Raw genomic sequence first — 19,465 nt, forward strand, 5'->3', positions numbered from 1 at the left:
ACGAAAAATATGGAGCTTAGTGAATGGCCCATAGGTTGTGTTTCGTTAAGAGAGGCAGATAGGGCTCCAGGTAGCTCACGCCATGATAAACAGGTGGCATGTGAAACTGGCATCTACTCAGCAGCCCAACTGTACTTATAGCAAAGCAGAGGCCGGCGGCATTTTTGCACACAATGCTCTTCCACCACTGGAACAGAAGATGAGAAGGGAGGGAAGTGTATCAGGGAACAAACGTGTGTTAAGGATATATTAGTAGAAATTAAGAAGAAGAAATGGGCGTGGGCAGGGCATGTAATGTGAAGGCAAGATTACCGTTGGTCATTAAGGGTAACAGAGTGGATCCGTAGAGAAGGCAAGCACGGCAGGGGACGGCAGAAAGTTAGGGTGGCAGATGAGATCAAGAAGTTTGTGGGGGCAAATTGGTCGCAGTTAGCACAGGGCCGGGATAACTGGAGATCTATGGGGGAGGCCTTTGCCCTGCATGCAGTGGGCGGATATAGGATGATGACGACGATGAGGACTCTTCCACTGTATGTTGGTTTAGATGATGACGATGAGGACTCTTCCACCATATGTTGGTTTAGCTAGGCTATGCTGAAAGGACCCGTCAGCACCAAGGACTGTGCCATTTGGTTTTGAGATCATGAAGAATGAGACTACATATGTGGAGCCACAATCTTCATCACATTATGACATTTAGGTTGAGGGAAGAACGAATGATTGAGTAAAAATACTTGGAAAAGGGGGCTGACATAACAAGTGGCAAGGACATAGATATTGATGCCAAGAGAGTTATGGAAGATCAGATGATTGTGTTGCCCGTGGCATAAATCACTTTTAATATTCTTGTCTGTGCTTGTTTGTCCCGCAGCCTGGTTACTGGAACCTGGCGTCTCCAGGAGGGTGTGAACCCTGCCGCTGCAATGCCACAGGCTCCGTGAGCACCCAGTGTAACGAGCGAACGGGAGAATGCCACTGCAAGCCCGGTGTCGGCGGCGTGGCCTGCGACGTCTGCCTGCCGGGTTACCACCGTTTCTCCCACCATGGCTGCAGGGGTCAGTCTAAAGCTCCTACTCTCCTAATTCAGCAACAGAATTACCCTTTTGCACTTGCTCATCTTGTGTCAGAGCTGTGGTTCCTGTCATTGCATGCCCTGAATCTACATTCCCTTTTGAATGTCTCATGCGTCAGTTTTTGGTGCTCTCTTGGCAATTCAGGCTCTATATCAAGGCTAAAGTTTTTATTTGGAGTGAGCGCTGATAGGTAAGAGCAGATGACTAGATGTGACTCCGTGCAAGTAAGAGAGGGCACTAGTTTCCTTGCACATCATTGGTTATGGGCCTTGTGAGTGCAACTATGCTACGACCTAAATGGATGCGAAATGGATATTTTTGAAACAAACACAACTCCAGGTTTCATTTTTGAGCTTTGTTAATGTTTTGTAACATCCCGGAGCTTATTTGATCAGCTAAGACTTCTACTGCGTTTTAACCCTTTCATCCCTGGCGGTGTCAATTGATGCTACATAAAAGTATCTATAGTGCATAGAAAACAGAACTGCTAGTTTTCGGGAGAATTGTTCTTCACTGATGCCTGTTGTGATAGACATCACCTTATTTGCACTCTAGCATGAGGTGGACGCTACAAAGATGAAGACAAAACTACGAAGACCAAAACTGTGAAGACAAAACTAAGACATTGGGGCTAGAAAAACGGAGTTCCTAGTTTTATTCCAGGGCTTGTAAATTGATAAATACGTGCACTACGAAGCTTATTTTTGTTTTTAGACTCATGTAGTCTTAAAATTTAGGAAAACATGCTCAACACAAAATTTGTGATTGCCAGATGTCCTAATTATTGCATCAGTAATAAATCATATGATACTTGCACTACCAGCTCTATTTTTTGTTTGCGGGCTTATGAGGCCCTGGAATTTATGACAACACTCAGAAAACATTGTCTTGCTTGAAATAAAAATATCAGGACTAAAAGAGTTAACGTAACAGTGTTCCTGATGCAAGGGCAATGCCTCTTTTATTTTGTTTTGCTGCGTAGCCTGCGAGCCGTGTGAAGCTCCTGGCCATGTGTGTGATGAGGAGACCGGTCGCTGCATCTGCCCCAAGAACACGGGTGGTCCGCGATGTAATCGCTGCAACACGGGGGCCTGGGGCTACCATCCCGTTGATGGCTGCAAGGTGAGAACGGCTGCTGCTTGAGTGTGCATCAACTTGTCGTTTGCTCAGAATTTTCTTTTTCAACGCAAAAGCTTTCTAATGCATTTCCCCATAGACTGGTTGGTCAACCAAAAAGCTTTGATAAGATCTTTCGACACATGGCACGTACATGAAACTGGACTTCCATTGTGTCAAACAGTTACTTGATAATTGTGAAAAGGGTACAGTTCTAGATAAGACAATGCCCGCATCGATCATGAAAAAGCACAATAATATACTCATGTTTAACCAGCGCAAATTAAATGGGACGAGAGAGGAGTACACAACACGAGCGCTCTCCTGATTAATTAAATGGGATGAGCGCTCTCCTAATTAAACGGGACAAGCGTACTCCTCTCTCATCCCGTTTAATTTGCGCTGGTTAAACATGAATGTATACCAACTGGCCCAGTTTTCGACCTTGTTGCACAATAATATACCTTTATCTCATAAACCACGTAACAGTATACATTACATTGTTCGTAGATGCATTTACTTAGTGCACGAAAAATCATCGCGTGGGTTCGTTCTTCGTTGGCGATTTGGGTCTTTGAAGGTTTGACGATCAATCAGACGCACTTTCAGCTAAGGTTGGATGCACTTTTGGCAAAGGTTTCGACACATTTCTGACGCACTTTTAATGTGAGAAATGTATGTGCTTCTCTCAACTTTCTTTAGGTAGGTATGGTAAGCATTTTTATCTCTGTGTGCCTGGCATGTGGTATTTATTGTATTCTAGATTTAATATTTCTTTCCTCCTTCAGAAAAGTGCAACTAAAAAATGGTAGGAAAATATGAATAAGGCCTTTGTATATCACAGTAAACAATTAACGTTGAGGAGTTAGTAGGGCAGAAAAATGCATACATATGTTGGATTGCCATTGTTAGTTTAGATGCGATACCCCTCAATTTGTGGTGCAGTGGAATACATGCCGTGGACGTAATTTGAAGCACTGAATTCATCACCTTTATTTATTTAACCTAAACTCATCAACAGAGGTTGAGGTCAAATTTTTAACCTTTGCTCTTTCAGCAGCTCAACGTTGGGTCACATGGTAAAGCTGAGCTCTATTTTATATTAAGCTTGATTTTGCAAGGTTGGCTTTTGTCACTGAATCATGGCTCCAAACTCGTGGTGAGTCTAAAGTGTAGAAGGAACATTGTCCATTCGAGTGATGATAAAAAATGGCTCTTTGGAATTGGTGATTTCTGTCAAAGTGGTGATTTCTATATGCTTATACCCTTTGGTTACCACCCATAATGATTTGGTTGAAGTGCAGACTCAGTGGCTCTCTTCTTTTTGCACATGCTTGTTCTGCTTCCTGTCCGAGAAGAACGACTGTTTTTACACGCTATCTGAGACTTGTCAATCAGAGAGGCCTCCCAAAGAAAGCTGCACTCATTTAGAGCCATATACTCAGGGCAGTGCAATATTACGACACGGAAATTGAAATCAAGGAATTGTCAATGTGATATAATACCTTGCTTTGCTTGTAAGTGGAGAAATTTTTAAAAATTTCCTCCTATTTCACTGCAGAGGGTAACGTTGCTTAGGAAAATTCGTGTAGTTGTAGTAAGCCATGGTTAGAGAACATTGGTGTTATTGTATCACTGTTCTCAATTATGCACCACCATGCAGGCATATACATGTGTGGAGTTCATCATAGAGCATTCCTGCTTGAATGAGCGCTGTTTTCGCGGCAACAACAACGTCATTTCTCGTCGTCTCCCCGCAGCTGTGCAAGTGCAACAAGCTGGGCTCGCTGAGTCCCAACTGTGACGAGAACACGGGCCAGTGCCAGTGCCTGGAGGGCTTCCAGGGGCAGCACTGCGACCACTGCCGCCCCGGCTACTACAGCTTCCCCAACTGCAAGCGCTGCGACTGCCACCCTGCGGGCACCGACCCCAGTGCCTGCCAGCACCACGGCATCTGCCAGTGCGACGAGAGGGGACAGTGCCCCTGCAAGGTGACCAGGGGGGAAGGGGCCACACTTGAGGGGGGTAGGGGTGCTTAAACTTGAGTGTCGCTGGCATTGTTGCTTCAAGTATTCATCATCACTGTCGTCGTCACATCATCATCATCATCATCATAATCAATCAATCAATCATGTTTATTTACGTGCCCAGGAACAGCCAAAGGCCCGAGTGCTGGCCCACGGATAGTTGCATGAAAACAAAATACAAGGAACATATTGCAAGAATCAAACAAGCGACAAGGCTCACACAAATTGAAATAGTGAAAATGACTAATAAAACACAGGCAGAGTGAAAGGTGGGTAAAGGTAAAAAAAAAAAGACGCCTTTGTGACTCTACTTGTTGTAAGGACCACACAACAAGCAGAGCAACAAAGTTTGACAGCAATACGACAAAAACAATGGCAAGATAATAATAATAATAATAATAATAATAATAATAATAATAATAATAATAATAATAATAATAATAACTACAACAATCATCATCATCTCTGTCATCATTGTTGTCACCATTATTATCGCCATCGCTGTCACCACCACCACCACCATAATCATCATCGTATTTAAGTCCACTGCGGGACAAAGGCCTCTCCCATCGAACTGTCCTGCACAGCCCTGGCCATTTTTTGGCTCCGAATTTTGTTACTTCCCCTACTTTCAATAGCCACTCTTCAACCATTCGTAAACAGTTTCTTGACCAAACAATCTGATGTCACACATCGTTTGATCCTTCTAGTGATATTGGAGCCAAGGGTTGCTCTTGCGAGTGTCAACTATGCCACACAATCCTGGCACTGACAGTTGATTCACTAAAGGAAATTGCTGACAAAGGAGTTTTTTTTCCTATGAGCCAAATATGACACCCGCGTACTTGTTTTTAGAAACGTTGTGTGCATGTTGAGCTTTCCCCCACAGCTTCAGAGCTGTGCAGAGGAACCAACAAAAACAATGCACTTGTTACGGGGAAAGCTCTAATTTTAAAATTAGCCATTCTTTATTTGTTTGTCTTCCTTGCCTTCTGCACATTACAACATTTGGATCACCATAAAGCCCTTTTGCTCTCTTGATACGTGCAGGTGAACGTGGAAGGACGCCACTGCGACCGCTGCCGAGACCGAACTTTCTCACTGCTGGAGAGCAACCCGCGTGGATGCACCGAGTGCTTCATGTTTGGCCGGGCCGAACACTGCACGCAGGCCAATCGAGTCTGGGGCCTGGTGAGAGCCTCATGCTGGCAGGGTGGCCATGCTCTTCTCATTTATATGCATCTCATCAAATGCCACTTGCTTTTTATGTATTCTTTCAGTGCAGTGCCACTTACATCACACTCGCTTACCTCTGCTTGTTGAGCAAAAAATCACTTCTGTATTTGAGGAGAGGCTTCAGTGAATGTGTTATTTGCATTTCGAAAATAAAAGAAGACTTGGCACAAAGAGAGAGAGAGAGAGAGTTTTGTCATGATGGAACGCTGAAATATTGAGATATAAATTGCAAAAAAGATGCTAGAAAAAACAAAAACAAATAATAAACAGTTTCTGAGCTTTAAGATGCGGCTTTCTTTCTGGCTGCATATTTCTTAAATTCTAATCTTGCGCATATGTGTAACTTTTTATGTATATGTGTTCTGCTATTGGTTGTAATCTGCGAGAAGACCTGACCTTGGTGCTTTGCTGGTTTTTACATTTTGAGAGTTATGGTTTTCTTGCTGCTTTCGGATGTCAAAGGACACATGCATTTTGTTTGCTGATTTCCTTCAGATTACCGTCCAATATTACAATCAATACCATAAATTGAATGCTCTTATTTAACCCTGCTGTCTAATAACCAAGTGTAATAAGGATCACAACTGTTTTTTTCGTCTTACCTTGTAGCACGCATTTTAACTCAACCTTACTTCTAGATTGAACTTGAGCAAAACGTTTCTCATCTTAGCAGTGTGAGACTTTCTTTGCCGCACAATTCCGTCACAATTTTTCAGATCGGGGCTCCACCGAGAGACGTAACCGCCACACCAGGGGAGCCAGAACTAGATCGAGTGCACCGGTACCAGGTCATACCCGGCACTCACCCTGGTTCAACCATGTTGCGGTTACCGTACGTCCTAGACCAGCCACTCTACTGGTCTCTGCCTGAACAGTTTCTCGGAGACAAGGCATGTAAACTCGCTGCTCTCTTTTTAGCAGAAGTGTGCAAATACAGTAGACTCTTGATTAACGGAACTTCAAGGGACCGAAAAAATTAGTTCCCTTTAGCGAGAGAGATGTGCAAAAGTGCAAATTTGTATGTGAACACACTCTTAATACCATTTCATAAGTTCTTCAGAAAACAAGAACTCTACAACAGGCTTACGCACAACATTCACAAAGTTTATTTGGCAACGGTTGGTCACTGTGCCCTCAAAAATGAATGAAAATGCATCAATGAGCCGCCTTCGAGGTCAAGAATGATGTCCTTTCTTTTCTAATGTAAGCGCATTGTGTTCACGCCTGAGGCCTCGACTTTGCGAGTTCTTACAAGCCACCGAATTTAGAAGACGGCAACACGGTAATGAAGCACGAATAGCACCATGATGGCACGAACGAGGCGGCAGTAGCTAAGCCCTGTACTCTGGGCGACTTGAATCGAGTCCGAACAACTAGAACAAGAACTGTGATGTTGCATTCGTCGCGCTAACATGGCTGACATTAACGAGACGAGGCCTACGAGGCTAAAAAAAAGATAACAATAACGAAACAGCCTGAGCTGGAAAACGCTGATGCTATTGGCCATGGGTTTGACAAGAAGTTCCATTTTCTGTTCCGTTTACACGGTGAGGCGGAAATTTTAGTTCCGATTACCGAAAGTTTTGTAATTCGTCTGAATACAAAATTAACCAATTTACAGGCTACAGTTCTATTTAAGTGGCAATTCCATTTAAGCAATTTTCGTTTATCAAGATTATACTGTATCAATTGTGGCTATGCGAGCCGAATGCAGACATTTTTGGTTACGAACAATAACAACTGACTTGAGTATTTAAAAATACAAATATATTTGCTTCACTGTCTTCAGAGCTCTCCTAAAACATTGCTACAAAAGGAAAAAGATAACTTTGGTAGTCAGGGCTTGTCAAATGTGAATTTTCACGTAGTAGCGTTTTATAAGAAAATAGTGACAAAATAAAACATCAACTCAAGATGATAGAGCAGTGGAACGAGAATTTGGCATACTTCTCCATGAAGAAATGCAGGTTCTTCATTATGCTGTGAATACAGAAAGTATATTTGACTGGCCTCTCCTGTCATTGAAAAGAGACTAGGCATGTTGCAGATTGGCATGACCTTAATGCAGGCATTGCGAACAAGTGGTAAATCTTTGTTTCTCATTGATACTGCTATACTGACAGGAAACTGTTTTTTTCAGCTCATAAATTTAGCACAAGTAGTGTTTCATACGCCAGGGTTCGCATGCTCTTGTTTAATCAACGCCGCCTGTATAAACAATGCCTAACGCGTGAGCGAAAAATGGCCAAACAGCCACTCTCCTGTTGCTCTCTCCTACCCTTCCCCGCTCCGTAGCCTTCCAGCGTGCTTTCGTGTCCGCCAGCCAGCGCCGCTTCTCGGAAACTATGCAAAATAGTGGAAAGTTTGTATAGCGTTCCCGAGGCTGTTCGCGACTCGCGAGCAGGGACGTAAGGCAAGATGTCCACCGGCACGCGCCACATAGTGGATCAGTGCCTGAACTAAGCGTCCCTACCCTTCCCATTGAAAAGCACGCGATGCGTCAGGCAATGTTAATACAGGCGGCGTTGGTTTAATGCAAGGCTTGCACATGTTAAGCTTGCATAGCTTCAACGTCGGGCCATAAACCCAACCAGAAAGGGTAGGTTGTGTGGTGAAGCTTGAAGGTTCGCACGTTGTGTGGCAGAGCCATCTCTTCAAATCAATCAAATCAATTAAATTTTATTTTCTACTTTACAATGTTGAAGGCCACCTTGGCTTAAAAGCTGCTAGACGCAGCTTGATGGGGCCAGGGGGCCCAATGGCAGCTTCAAGGACACACATGCATGAAATGTCAATTGAAAACAACAAAATGTATACAGTCACTTAATATACCAAATCTACTTTTATAAAAACATCTACGTAACAGCAGCCTTGGATTTACAACAAAAGTGGAGCAGGCAATGGCAGCCAAAGCTTTTCCCACACTTTAGACTTCTTACTGAAAGCATACAAACACAACAGACTGAAAAAATACGTAAAAAAAACACTGCACACGATATTTACTTATTGACATAAGCATGACGAAGTGCATGTCACGTAAACCTCCGCCCTGAAAATTCGACACTTTTTCTGTTCAATATGGACGGAATGCTATGTGCCAATGCTTGGAAAAGTAATTCGCTTGGGGACACTGTACTACCCTCATATCAGGTGTGCGGTTCTAAAGTTACTGCCTCCTGTATTTTCTCACCATCACCAGGTGCTTGCGTACAACGGAAAGCTGACATTCAGGGTGCACAGCGATGCCCGTGACGTGTTCCCTGAAGCCATGTTGCGCCAGTATCCGCTGGTATTCCTGCAAGGAAACCATCGCATCCTCCTGGGTTTTCAGCCAACTCAACTCTCCCCTGATGGCCTCTACTACGTCCCTATCCATGAGGTATGATTCCTGAGCACTTATTTTAAATGCGGAGCACTTTAGGGGCTCGCCTTGTCGTTGAAGCTCGCTCGCTGGACCCAGCTCGCTCGCTGAACGCTGGACGGCATTCTGTCACAGTGGCGTCCCACAGAGGTTTCAAAAGCCAAGCGGTTTATACAGTGTAGACCATTTATAACGTAACCGCTTATAGTGCGGGACCGGATATAACGCGTTTTTTTGTGACCACCGGTTTGCCTCCCATAGAACTCAATGCATAAGCATACCGCTTAAGATGCGGTTGGCCGAAGCACAATACCGTTTATAGTGCGGTTTTTCGGCGGGTCTGCTCATTGACCGGCGCAGCTGGGGCATCGTTTTAGGGTAGCAAAAGAAAAAAAGAAATGATGAAATCGGCCATCTGACGCAGCGCGCACCCCTTGCTCTCCTCTAACTTCGACACAGAAGCAAAAAATAGGCACCCTTTAGTTCGCACGTACGTGATAACCACAGCTGTCCTTGCTTGATATACCTCGGAAGATAGCGACCGGCTCCCCGTCCGCGCGTGGCAAGTTGTTTCTATTAATCGTGGACCGCATGGCTCGTTTTCGCACACGAATTTTGTGCATCGGCGTTGCGCGTGCGTTTTTTTCATGCTCGCGTCTACGATTCCGCGCTCGCGGTGGCTTCTTCGCGTGGCAGTGGGAGGAGCCTGACGACTTGCACCAATGGAAAGACGCGCACCTAATGGCGGGAGATTCGAAGCGCTCCGAGCCAGCTAGCCGCGCCAGAGGTGTTTAGACTAAAGTCCCTCGATCAGATGAATGGACTTTAGTTTAGGCTTACCACCGCGGTATTTTTTAATGGGCGCTTTCACAAGCAGCGTGGATGGCAGTTTATATTCCTCTTTGCGGTCACATTATCAGCTCTTTTCTTGCATGAGCATCTTCGCTTGCGCCTCGTGCGGCATTTCAGCGAGCGGTTAGAAGTGGTCGCTGGAGCTGCCTGCACCGCTTCACGGCCAGTGCCGACGCCATGTTGCCGCCTCTTACCGCGCTGCACACATTACGTCAGTTGTATCCGCGCCGGCGTCGCCGCGCCTGCGGCGTGCGCTGCACATTTTCGCGAGAAATCGCTCCATGCCGTTCACGCTTTAGAACGCGAACAAGCGAGCCGCGCAAAGATTTCCACCACCAGTACGTTGCGCTGATAAGCAGCCGCCTTCGGCATCGTGAACACAAGGTGGGGTAAAAAAAAAAAAAAAAAATCCCTCTGGCCTTTCTTATCATGTCCTGCGGCATTTTCATAGACGCAAAAAACGCAGCCATGGTCTTTTAAAACACAAACACAACGGAAGTTAAAGCCGCACTCGCCGTACGTAAGACTGCGCTTTTGCAATGTGTGAGATCCGGCAGCAGCGGCTGATGTTAAAAATAATACGAAATAAAAACCCTTCCTTTGTTTTTAGGCTCTGTGCGTTTGGGTGATAAAAAATTTAGGATGACTTGAGAGGTAGGTGGCGATTTGGTTAAATTCGCGCACGTTTTGGTTATTGTGCGGTACCGCTTATAGTGCGGATTTTTGCGGCTCCCGCGACATACGTTATAAGCTGTCTACACTGTATAGTCATAAGCGTTCGAAACTCGTGAACCGCTAGCGCTTGTCATACATCTCCTTGTTACTTAGCGCAAAGAAAACTGCAGGTGCATTTGAGGCAAACTATACGCAATTAACCGGCAACACCCGCGTTCATTTAGTTAGGAACGCTTGTCGGGTTGGCTTTTCCCATAGCAAGCGAAAAAAAGTGGCAGTGCAACGCCGGCACATGCGGGAGGAAAAGCAAGCACAAAAAGAACAGAACTTCCCCTGGCGCAGTTTCAGGCAGGGGGCGCGCAAGCACTGCGAAGGCGGGAAATTTTAATTGCACTGGGTGGTATCAGTGAGCGGATAACGGCGCTACTGCCCATTATGGCGAATCACTGCTCTGCAATTCCAACAGCCTTCACATTGAGTGGAACGGCTTTAATTTTTTTTGCATTGCAGCCAAATGACAGTGACAACATTGAGGCTCAAGGTAGTGAATTCCCAACAGATTACTGAAAAGTTCTCAGAGCCTGGGATAGCGTGCGTGAAGGCTGGTGGAAAGGCAACGCTTGTGAAGCGCATTCCCTGCAACAGAAGCTGACTCAATATGTTGAAACATCTTTTCAGCTTTCAGCCTGTTTGGTGCAGTAGCATAGATCATTGTTAGACAGCCAGATAGTTATTCAAAAAAAGAGATAAAGAAAAAAGTAAGTGGAATATATCACTTGAAGATGGAAAACTGTGGTTTAATAATGCAGGCATAAGGAATTAAACTTTGTTGATGAATGGCCTGATCTATTTTAAAGCTATTGCGTAGTTTGGAACTACTATTAAGATCTTTAAATGAGGCTTACTCATACGTCCACTTATGAAATTAGTTAGCGTTAACAAGTGGCTGTTTGAAAATGACCCAGATTTTTCTTTCCCTCTTTGTTGCTTTCAGAAGTGTCTGTGCGGAGCAAGGAGTAGATATAGCCAAGTTGTGGCTTATTTCTGTTCACTGACATTAGCATTACATAAACAGCGGGTAAAATAAAGGGTTGGGAAAAATACGGTTACAGTGAAGGTCCTCTTACATTCCAGGATGCCTGGTACCAAGTGGACAACCCACAAGTTCCCGTGACTAGGAGCATGTTGATGGTTGCTCTACAGAATGTCCAGAAAATCCTCATCAGAGCCAATGACGGCCCGGATGCCAGGTTTTTCAGGTATGTGCACATGAGAGAGGGTCGCACATAGGTCTTTCAAAGCCATGACTTGATTAACGTCTGCAGAATCTCATTCAGGAAAGACCTTAAAACTTATTTTTTTTTTCTTTAAATAAAATTACTCTTTGCAATGAGTGCAGGTGATCTGTGTTTGCCTGATCTGGGGGCCACAACACTTATTAATTTTTAGAAGTCCAACTAAAAGGACATTAGACAGCATGGTGGTCAAAAGAAGAAAAATGAGGTACTTGGCTTTTTTGGGACATGTTGGTTTAAGTGTGCTTGGTATGAGTACAATAATGTTGTGGCAGGCAATCAAAAAACGAGTGCATTGGTTTGAATTTTAGAGCCTCCTTATTTGCAATTGGCGTCACTTGCTTAATTTCTTGCCTCTTATTTTATAAAGATTGTGCTGTTCTTGTTTAATCCTGTCTTACAGTTCTCCAGTAGTCTACCTTTTTCTTGCTTTCATTGATGTTATATTTGCATTCTCGACTGGTCACAAATACTTCATTTTTGTATAAAAATGAAAGATATGTGCGTTGAAACGTAATGAAAAAAGAAAGGAATATTTTTTGGAAAAACAGCGTGTGAACAGGACGAAGGGAAGGACACCAGGAGGAAGTTCTCTTGTCCTGTTGTCCTTTTCATACTGTTTGTGCACTGATTTTTCACTGATTCAAAATGTACCAATTAGCTCAAATTGCCACTTTGTTGAAATATTTTTGTGTTTAAACTTCTCTAGCTGTGTTAGCTGAAATTGCACATTTCATGCTTCCCAACCACGTAGCATAACCTCTTTTTACTCTTATCTCCCCTCTTCACTCGAACGCAACTGTAGCTTGAAAGATGTGTCTCTCGAGATCGCCCAACCGCTCGACCACGATGAAGTAACCCCCTACCTGGCCTACGGTGTCGAGCAAGGGAGGTGTCCAGTCCAGTACACCGGAACCTCCTGTCAGGTCAGCCTGATTTGGAACCGAATATGCCACTTAAGCGGTGTGAGGGCACCAGTAGTTACTGATAATTCGTTGTGCTCGCAGGACCCTGCCGATGGCTACTACCGCAAGTTCAAGCCTAACTACCTCAACAGTCGAGACATCCTGGACTTGGTTGGTTGGGCTGAGCCTTGCGACTGCAACAACCGCACGCACCTCTGCGACAAGGAGACCGGCGTCTGCATCGTAAGTCTTGTGCAATGCAGGCGACCATGAAGACAAAATACAAGTTTGGTTTATTAAGAAGACCGCTTTGTCCCGATAACTGCGACACCAATTACATCGCAAGCTTCAAACAAATAATTAAGGTATTAAGAAAAACAGATGAGGCAGTGGTGACACCTTAGCCGCTTTCTGGCGGTTTCTCTACGACATCGCAGAGTCTTGCTTGTGCGATTGGCGGCCGTAGGCCTAAGCCATCACCAAGAAACATGACTTGGCTATTGTAGTGGGCCCTGTGGTACCCTTTAATCATATCACTTGTGTTGAATTCCAATGGCAGATTGGCAGCGGTCGCCAAGCTCCGCTGCAGAGCACGCTGCTCCCTCGGAGAGCAGGTGCTCCAAAACTGCCTTTCCCGAAACTACCGGAATTTCTGCGAAGGAAAGTTTGACATCCACCTAAATGCAGCCAACGGCTACAAAGGTACTAAGGTACAACAGCTACAAACAGCTAGCCTCCTGGTTATCTCAGTTGGTAGAGCAACTGCTCTGGTTAAGTGGTGGTCCCGGGTTCGAATCCTGGACCAGGATGAACTTTCCTTCAACTGCAAAGCTTCTGAGAAAGCTGTATAGCTTTTCTTTGTATCCGTTGGCTGCATTCAGGTGAATGTCAAACTTTCCTTCGCAGAAACTTACCCCACCTTGGGGATTCCCCCTAAATCTGTGCGATTGAACTGGAATTTCCCGGCAGCTTTTACGTCGGGCCCTTGCAAAAACATCTGCTTCTCTGCAAGCGTTTTCTTCTTGTCAGGTCTCAACTAAAGTTCTTTCTTTTAGTAGCAAGCATGAACACAACACACTGTGCAGCATCCATTTTCCTGTTGTGACTGTGGCCTTTGCGTGTATTTGCCCAAGCGGGCACCATAGCAGTTCGAAGAAAGGAGTAGAGCAGAAGCAGACGACGACAACGTCATGAGAGATGACAAGGCCCCTCAAGAATTTCGCCCAACTCTGCTGATTTCGGGGGGAAACTTTTCGTGCTCCACGTAGTGATCTTGGCTGCAACGGCGCTCTCGATTTGCCATTGGAACAGGATTTGGTTTCTCTCGATTTGCCATTGGAATGTGGTATCTGCTCCAGATGGAGCAAAAAAAGTTGCTCTAAAAAGGCTCCGGATCTGCCATTGGAATTCAACATTGAATGCCACATGCAGTTAAACACACACTGGTAACTACGTTTTTAGGGCTGGCCCGTAATGTGTTACCCCTGCGCATGTTACATCGCCACTGCGTAAAACTTAAAGGTTTTTCAACATTCCTTCTGTTTCATTTTTGTAAACAAAACAGAAGCTTTTGGGGCTGGAATGGAGCTCAGTGAGCTACAAAAAAGGCTTTTCAAACTGAACAAAGTTGTATTTGGTCTTCATGGCCCCTTCATTAAGGATTGGCATGTCCATTTTGTACTGCCGCCTGTGGCTGCGTTCCCTGCCAGCTGGCGTAAAGTGTGAGCCGTCTTTGTGCAGTTGCAAACCTTTGTTTTATACACAGAACTGCGGTGGCAACACTGTGGGCGACCACTGTGAACGCTGTGCGGAGGGATTTTTCGGAACTCCATCCCGAGGCCCCTGCCTGCCCTGCGCCTGTCCACTGCCCACAAACAGGTACTGTGTCAACCTTTGTCTAGGTTAGGAGAATGGCTTCTGTGGCTCGGGGAGTTTGCACAATGAAAAGCAAGTACTTTGATTAACCTTGGGTTGTGCGACAGTCTGTTCATTAGAGATTTATAGCACAGCGGAGTACCGGTCCCAGTACAGTACCCGGTATGCATGCGCACAACCAGTTTTGCCATCTCTGCGTGTGTGCAGTGTAGCCGGTGCCTACCAGGTACCATACTGGGGCCGATTCTCCGCTCTGCTATAACTCTCTATTGCAATTCCGCAATCAGAAACCAAAAGCCTCTCTTTCAACCTGCCTTCAGTAAGCTGCTTGCAAATAAGGTATTTGTTACTTATGCCTTATAGAATTTAGTGATTACAACTTTCTTACTTTTTTTTTTTTAACTCACTTTCTCCAAGGTAAGTACGCCTCATTTACTTTATTTTGTCGTGTGGTTTTGACGACGGCAGTTTTATGCTCTAGTTAGGCCTGGCACTCCTGGTGTATGCTTTTAAAAAATGTGCATTCTCCTGCTACAAAAGTGCAGTGCAGTACATTCCTATCCATTCATAGGTGCTTGTACACCTTGAGAGCATTAGGAATTGTTAAAAGTAACAGACTTAATCAACAATCAGTGCCAGACTGTCCAAGGACTGCCTGTAACACAATCCAATGCCCAATTTTCTTGTCTTCCTACGTGACCACCTGTCCTGGGAAACCTATAGACTGGAGGTTGCATGCTCATTAATATTGGCCTAAATTTTAACTGGAGGGTGTAGCGATGAAAACAAAAAATGGCAGCATCAAACTTTGTTTACATCCAAGACATATTTAAAATTCGTTGAAACGCGAGCATTCTGTGCTACCTAAAAGAAAAGACATTGAGGCAGAACTTGCAGACGCATCTTTCTTCTCACGGTTGGATGCCAATACTGGCTTCCTATAAATTCCACTCTCAGGAGAGACTTATAAAATATGCACGCTTAGCACACCCTTAGGACGTTACCATTTTCTACGCTTGCCTTCCAGAATTGTCAGATGCCCAGTGTTGAGTGCATGTACTCATTGCCCACTACAGTGGGAATTTTGAAAGGAAACTTTGTGGTTTTATATTTAAGTTCGAGTTGCTCCAATATTTATTCTTTTTTTCATGTTTTCCTTTCTTTTGCCACCAGTTTCAGTAGTACATGCCAGACCCATGGACCAGACTACATCTGCACTGACTGCCAGGAGGGCTACACTGGAAGGCGTTGTGAGAGGTGACGTTGTTTACGTACTCAGTTACCTAACTACTTTTTCTTTACACTAGTGTCGAAAAATGTGAATACCTTAGTACTGCCACGCCTTGTCATTTCTAATCATTTTGTTAAATCTTCCAACAGCAGCAACTGTACATTCCTAGTTAAGTTGGGGAAGTTGTAACCTTGAGTGTTTTTTTCAAATTTACCTTTTATTTTTTTGGTATTGTTGCTTGCTGGAGTTCTCGTACTGCCTCTAAGGCAAGCTGGTTTTTTTTTTTTTTTAGCGTTTTGGGAGAACTTGGGATTCTCACACAGTTGCACTTACTCGCGCATTTATTTTGCTTTTATCTGTGGTGTAAAAAGTATACAGCTGAAACGTATCGACGTGAAACCCACAATTTGGTGCAACTGAAAGAATTGTTACACAGAATAGTGTGTTCAGTTATTTTTTTACAACGCATGTGGTAGCTTGTTTGCCTCATAGACTTGTACAAGATTTAAATTCAGAATTTCTTATTTCGTGACAAGTTGTTAGTAACACGCTTTTCACTTAAACAGGCGAAGCTTGAGAAACAGAGCAACTAAGTAAAAGAGTAACATGTCAATGGAACAGTGTAGGGATGAGGACAAAATAAAGAAAGGAGACTGCAAGCAGTGTAGTCACCATTTTTTTGATGCCAACTGTTGGCATGTGTGCAGCAAAGCAATTGTGCTTTAGTTTTTTCGCACACGAAAGCAAGTCACTTCACCTACCTGTATTGTAATTAGTACCGACACCTCAAAAAGCAGTTTTCTTCACAGAGGAATCTTGACTCATGCCATAAAGTATCGACAGCACTTCAAAGGTAATTTTTCTTCATGCAGGTGTGCCGATGGGTTTTTTGGCAATCCGCTGGTAGACGGAGGCCGCTGCAAGAGGTGCGAGTGCAACCCGTATGGGTCACAAGGTCACCGCTGTGACCACATCACGGGCGCCTGCCACTGCCTGCCTGGCATCACGGGCCGCGACTGCTCCATCTGTCCAGCGCGAAACATCCTCACAGAGTATGGATGCAAATGTGAGTGTTTTGACGGCTGCCGAGCAAAAAGGTCTTCGATTCGTTATAAATTGCCTGCCTAAACTTAATTTCTGTCAAAAAGAAATTGGCTGCTTAAACTGCCAGGTACAAACACAGACGGTTCTCAATTCTTATATACGCTACCCTAAAGAGATCATCGTTGGAGTCAGTAAGGGGCTTCAAAAAAGTTTAAAAATTAGGCTTAATTTTAGTACTAATACGGATGAAGCTTGTACCCGCCGCTGTGGCTCAGTGGCTAAGGCATTCTGCTGCTGAGCACGAGGACGCGGGTTCGATTCCTGGTTGCGGCGGCCGCTTTTCTGATGGAGGCGAAAAGCAAAAATGCCTGGGTGTTCGAGATTTTGGCGAAGGTTAAAGATCTTCAGGTGGTCAAAATAAATCCGGAGCTATCCACTACGGCACACCTCATCGCCTGCGTTGCATCAGCGCGTTAAACCCTACAATCAATCAATCAATCAGATGAAACTTGCACTATACAAGTCAGGGTGTTGATGTACAAAATCTTATTGAAAAGCAGAGTAGTGTTTCCGTTTTTGCTCTTACCTTCAGTTTACGCCATTATTTGAGGCTTCATGGTAACTTTGTACATCCATGGGAGGATGTCCTTTGGACATGCGGAAATGTATATCCTTTGTACATCCGTTGCTGGATGTCCATTGGATGTTTGGCTGTTTTCGGACGTTCCACAAACGTCCGTGGTTGCTTAGGACATGACTGTTTTGATTGCTACAACTTTAAAAGGCCTTCATTTGCTGAAAAGTCCCATCAGAACTTAATGCACGTATGTTTACGACCTTATGTATACATTGGTTCAACCTTTTGGGAGTCTCACCTGTAGCTGTATAAAAATTTTGTTGAAGTGTTTTACACATGCCACGCGAATTTTATTATAGACTAGCTTAGTAAACAGGTGTAGTGAGCAGAAACAGGCCTAATTTGATATTTTAAATTTGTACAAACAAAAATTAATCCTAATCCTCCTATGCCCTTTTCCTTTCTTAGTGGCCACAGCTGAATGTGTAAAAAGCTTACTAGTTTTGCTTGGGTAATACACTTATATGAGTATAACATATGGTGATGCTAGCTTATGGTAATGCTAATGCATTCATAAATTACATTTCTATATATATAAATAAGTGATCAGAGTATTAGTTATACCAAAGATGGCATAAAAACTTTAATTGGACAGCATATTGGAAGGGGGTTATAGCAGAAACAGGATTAAGCTGACAAACCTTGTTTATGTTCAACAACATCAGGTTGGAAAATGCTTGCTTATTTGGACGTGTTGTTAGCTCTAACAGTGGAGCTGCCTTCAAGCTGTGCTTGTTACACTGTGTAAAGCTCTATGTGGTGCCCGCTTTGAAAAAAACAATTGTTAAAGACAACTTTGCTGCAAACGAGTAGATTACAAGTGCTTTCATGTCATGATGGATCAGAATAGCTTACTTCAACTTCGGTTTGGGATGACAGAAGTGGCCAGCTGTTGACAGGGATGTTTGTTAAAGAGAACTTTGCTGCAGGGGAGGAGGTTAAAAGGGGTTTTATGTCATGGTAAATTGGTGTAACTGGCTTCGGCTTGGACTTCAGGTGACTGTCGTTGGCCAGCTCAACGTACCTTGACATAATTGCATTCCAGCCTGCGATGACGACTGTACGGGACGGCTGCTGGACGAAGTGGAGCACATGCTGGCTCTGCTGAACCGGCTGAATGCCACCGACATCATCTCGGCCCCCTGGATTCACCTTCTTGCCATCCAGGAGACTTCCCGCATCATGAGGGTGAGCGCCAGTGGCAATGAATGCTGAGCAAATCACTATGTGGGGATAGTGGGTGTGTCAGCTGCGAAGTCATCGCTTGTCGCACGAGGACGTGAGTTCAATTCGAGCCACGGTGACTGTTCTTCTGAATGGCTTTGTGCCAAGATTTCAGCACACACTAAAGATCGGCGGGTGGTCTAAAATAATCTGTAGCCCTGCACCATGGTGCATAATATAGCCCATGTGTAACTTTGGCACTTAAAATCCAATTTGAATCGTTTGTGGGAGAGCAGTTCAAAACTCAAATAGTAGCTAAAACCATGAAATACGGTAGTATAGAATGGGGAATCCCCAGTGAGATGTGTTTTATCTCTTGTTAAGGTATGTATACACTGCAGGATCACTAAGATGTGTGATGGTCAGCTTACTACCCTCTGCAGTTTGGCACCTTGGTGAGTTGCCAAGAAAGGAAACATTCGGAATGTGCATTTAGCTGTCAGCTGCAAAGACGACATGTGGCAGTGCAATCCTTGCAAAAACAAAATCTTTTTACTGGTGCATTGTTCTAGGCTATCATGGAAGACAACAAAGTTGTAAGCTGTAATTGTAAACATCTGCATGTTTCTTCAAAAAGTGATACTAGAGGTAATGCTGTGGGACCAGTTTTTTTGTTACTGTAGGTGTACCAGCGAGTGTTTCGGTTATGGTCTTGCACTGGTCATGAATATTTTAATTCAAGAGGGATCATGTATACCACCACGCATGTTCAGTTTGTGCTTGTTAGAAACTTGTACACCCTGGTAAAAGGTATCACTGGTTCCTCTTTTCAGACCGATCTCGACAACTACATCCACCTTGTGGACAGTGGCAACCAAGTCCTGTCGAACTTCTCATTTCACTTCAACCTGGAGACGCAGGCCGACATACTTCTGGAAAGGGTGAGAGATCTGAAGTCTCACCTTTAACGAATC

At 44.3% G+C, this 19,465-nt stretch overlaps 1 protein-coding gene across 1 annotated transcript in view; it reads left to right on the forward strand.

The window, feature by feature from the left end:
- The window catches only part of Wb (wing blister), a 115,744-nt gene that overhangs the window by 55,155 nt on the left and 41,124 nt on the right, over positions 1-19,465 (forward strand). Inside the window, exons 23-36 of the mRNA XM_077690699.1 lie at positions 872-1,055; positions 2,056-2,195; positions 3,950-4,180; positions 5,267-5,407; positions 6,169-6,342; positions 8,652-8,831; positions 11,475-11,599; positions 12,441-12,561; positions 12,643-12,783; positions 14,306-14,418; positions 15,589-15,672; positions 16,519-16,712; positions 18,373-18,515; positions 19,325-19,432. Of these exons, the coding sequence (XP_077546825.1) occupies positions 872-1,055; positions 2,056-2,195; positions 3,950-4,180; positions 5,267-5,407; positions 6,169-6,342; positions 8,652-8,831; positions 11,475-11,599; positions 12,441-12,561; positions 12,643-12,783; positions 14,306-14,418; positions 15,589-15,672; positions 16,519-16,712; positions 18,373-18,515; positions 19,325-19,432 (2,079 nt within the window). The remainder of the gene's footprint in view (positions 1-871; positions 1,056-2,055; positions 2,196-3,949; positions 4,181-5,266; positions 5,408-6,168; positions 6,343-8,651; positions 8,832-11,474; positions 11,600-12,440; positions 12,562-12,642; positions 12,784-14,305; positions 14,419-15,588; positions 15,673-16,518; positions 16,713-18,372; positions 18,516-19,324; positions 19,433-19,465) is intronic.

The sequence above is a fragment of the Haemaphysalis longicornis genome, unplaced genomic scaffold (genome assembly GCF_048455015.1).
Source record: "Haemaphysalis longicornis isolate Haplotype H1 unplaced genomic scaffold, Haemaphysalis longicornis Haplotype H1 scaffold_10, whole genome shotgun sequence".
In the NCBI taxonomy this organism is placed as follows: Eukaryota; Metazoa; Arthropoda; class Arachnida; order Ixodida; family Ixodidae; genus Haemaphysalis; species Haemaphysalis longicornis.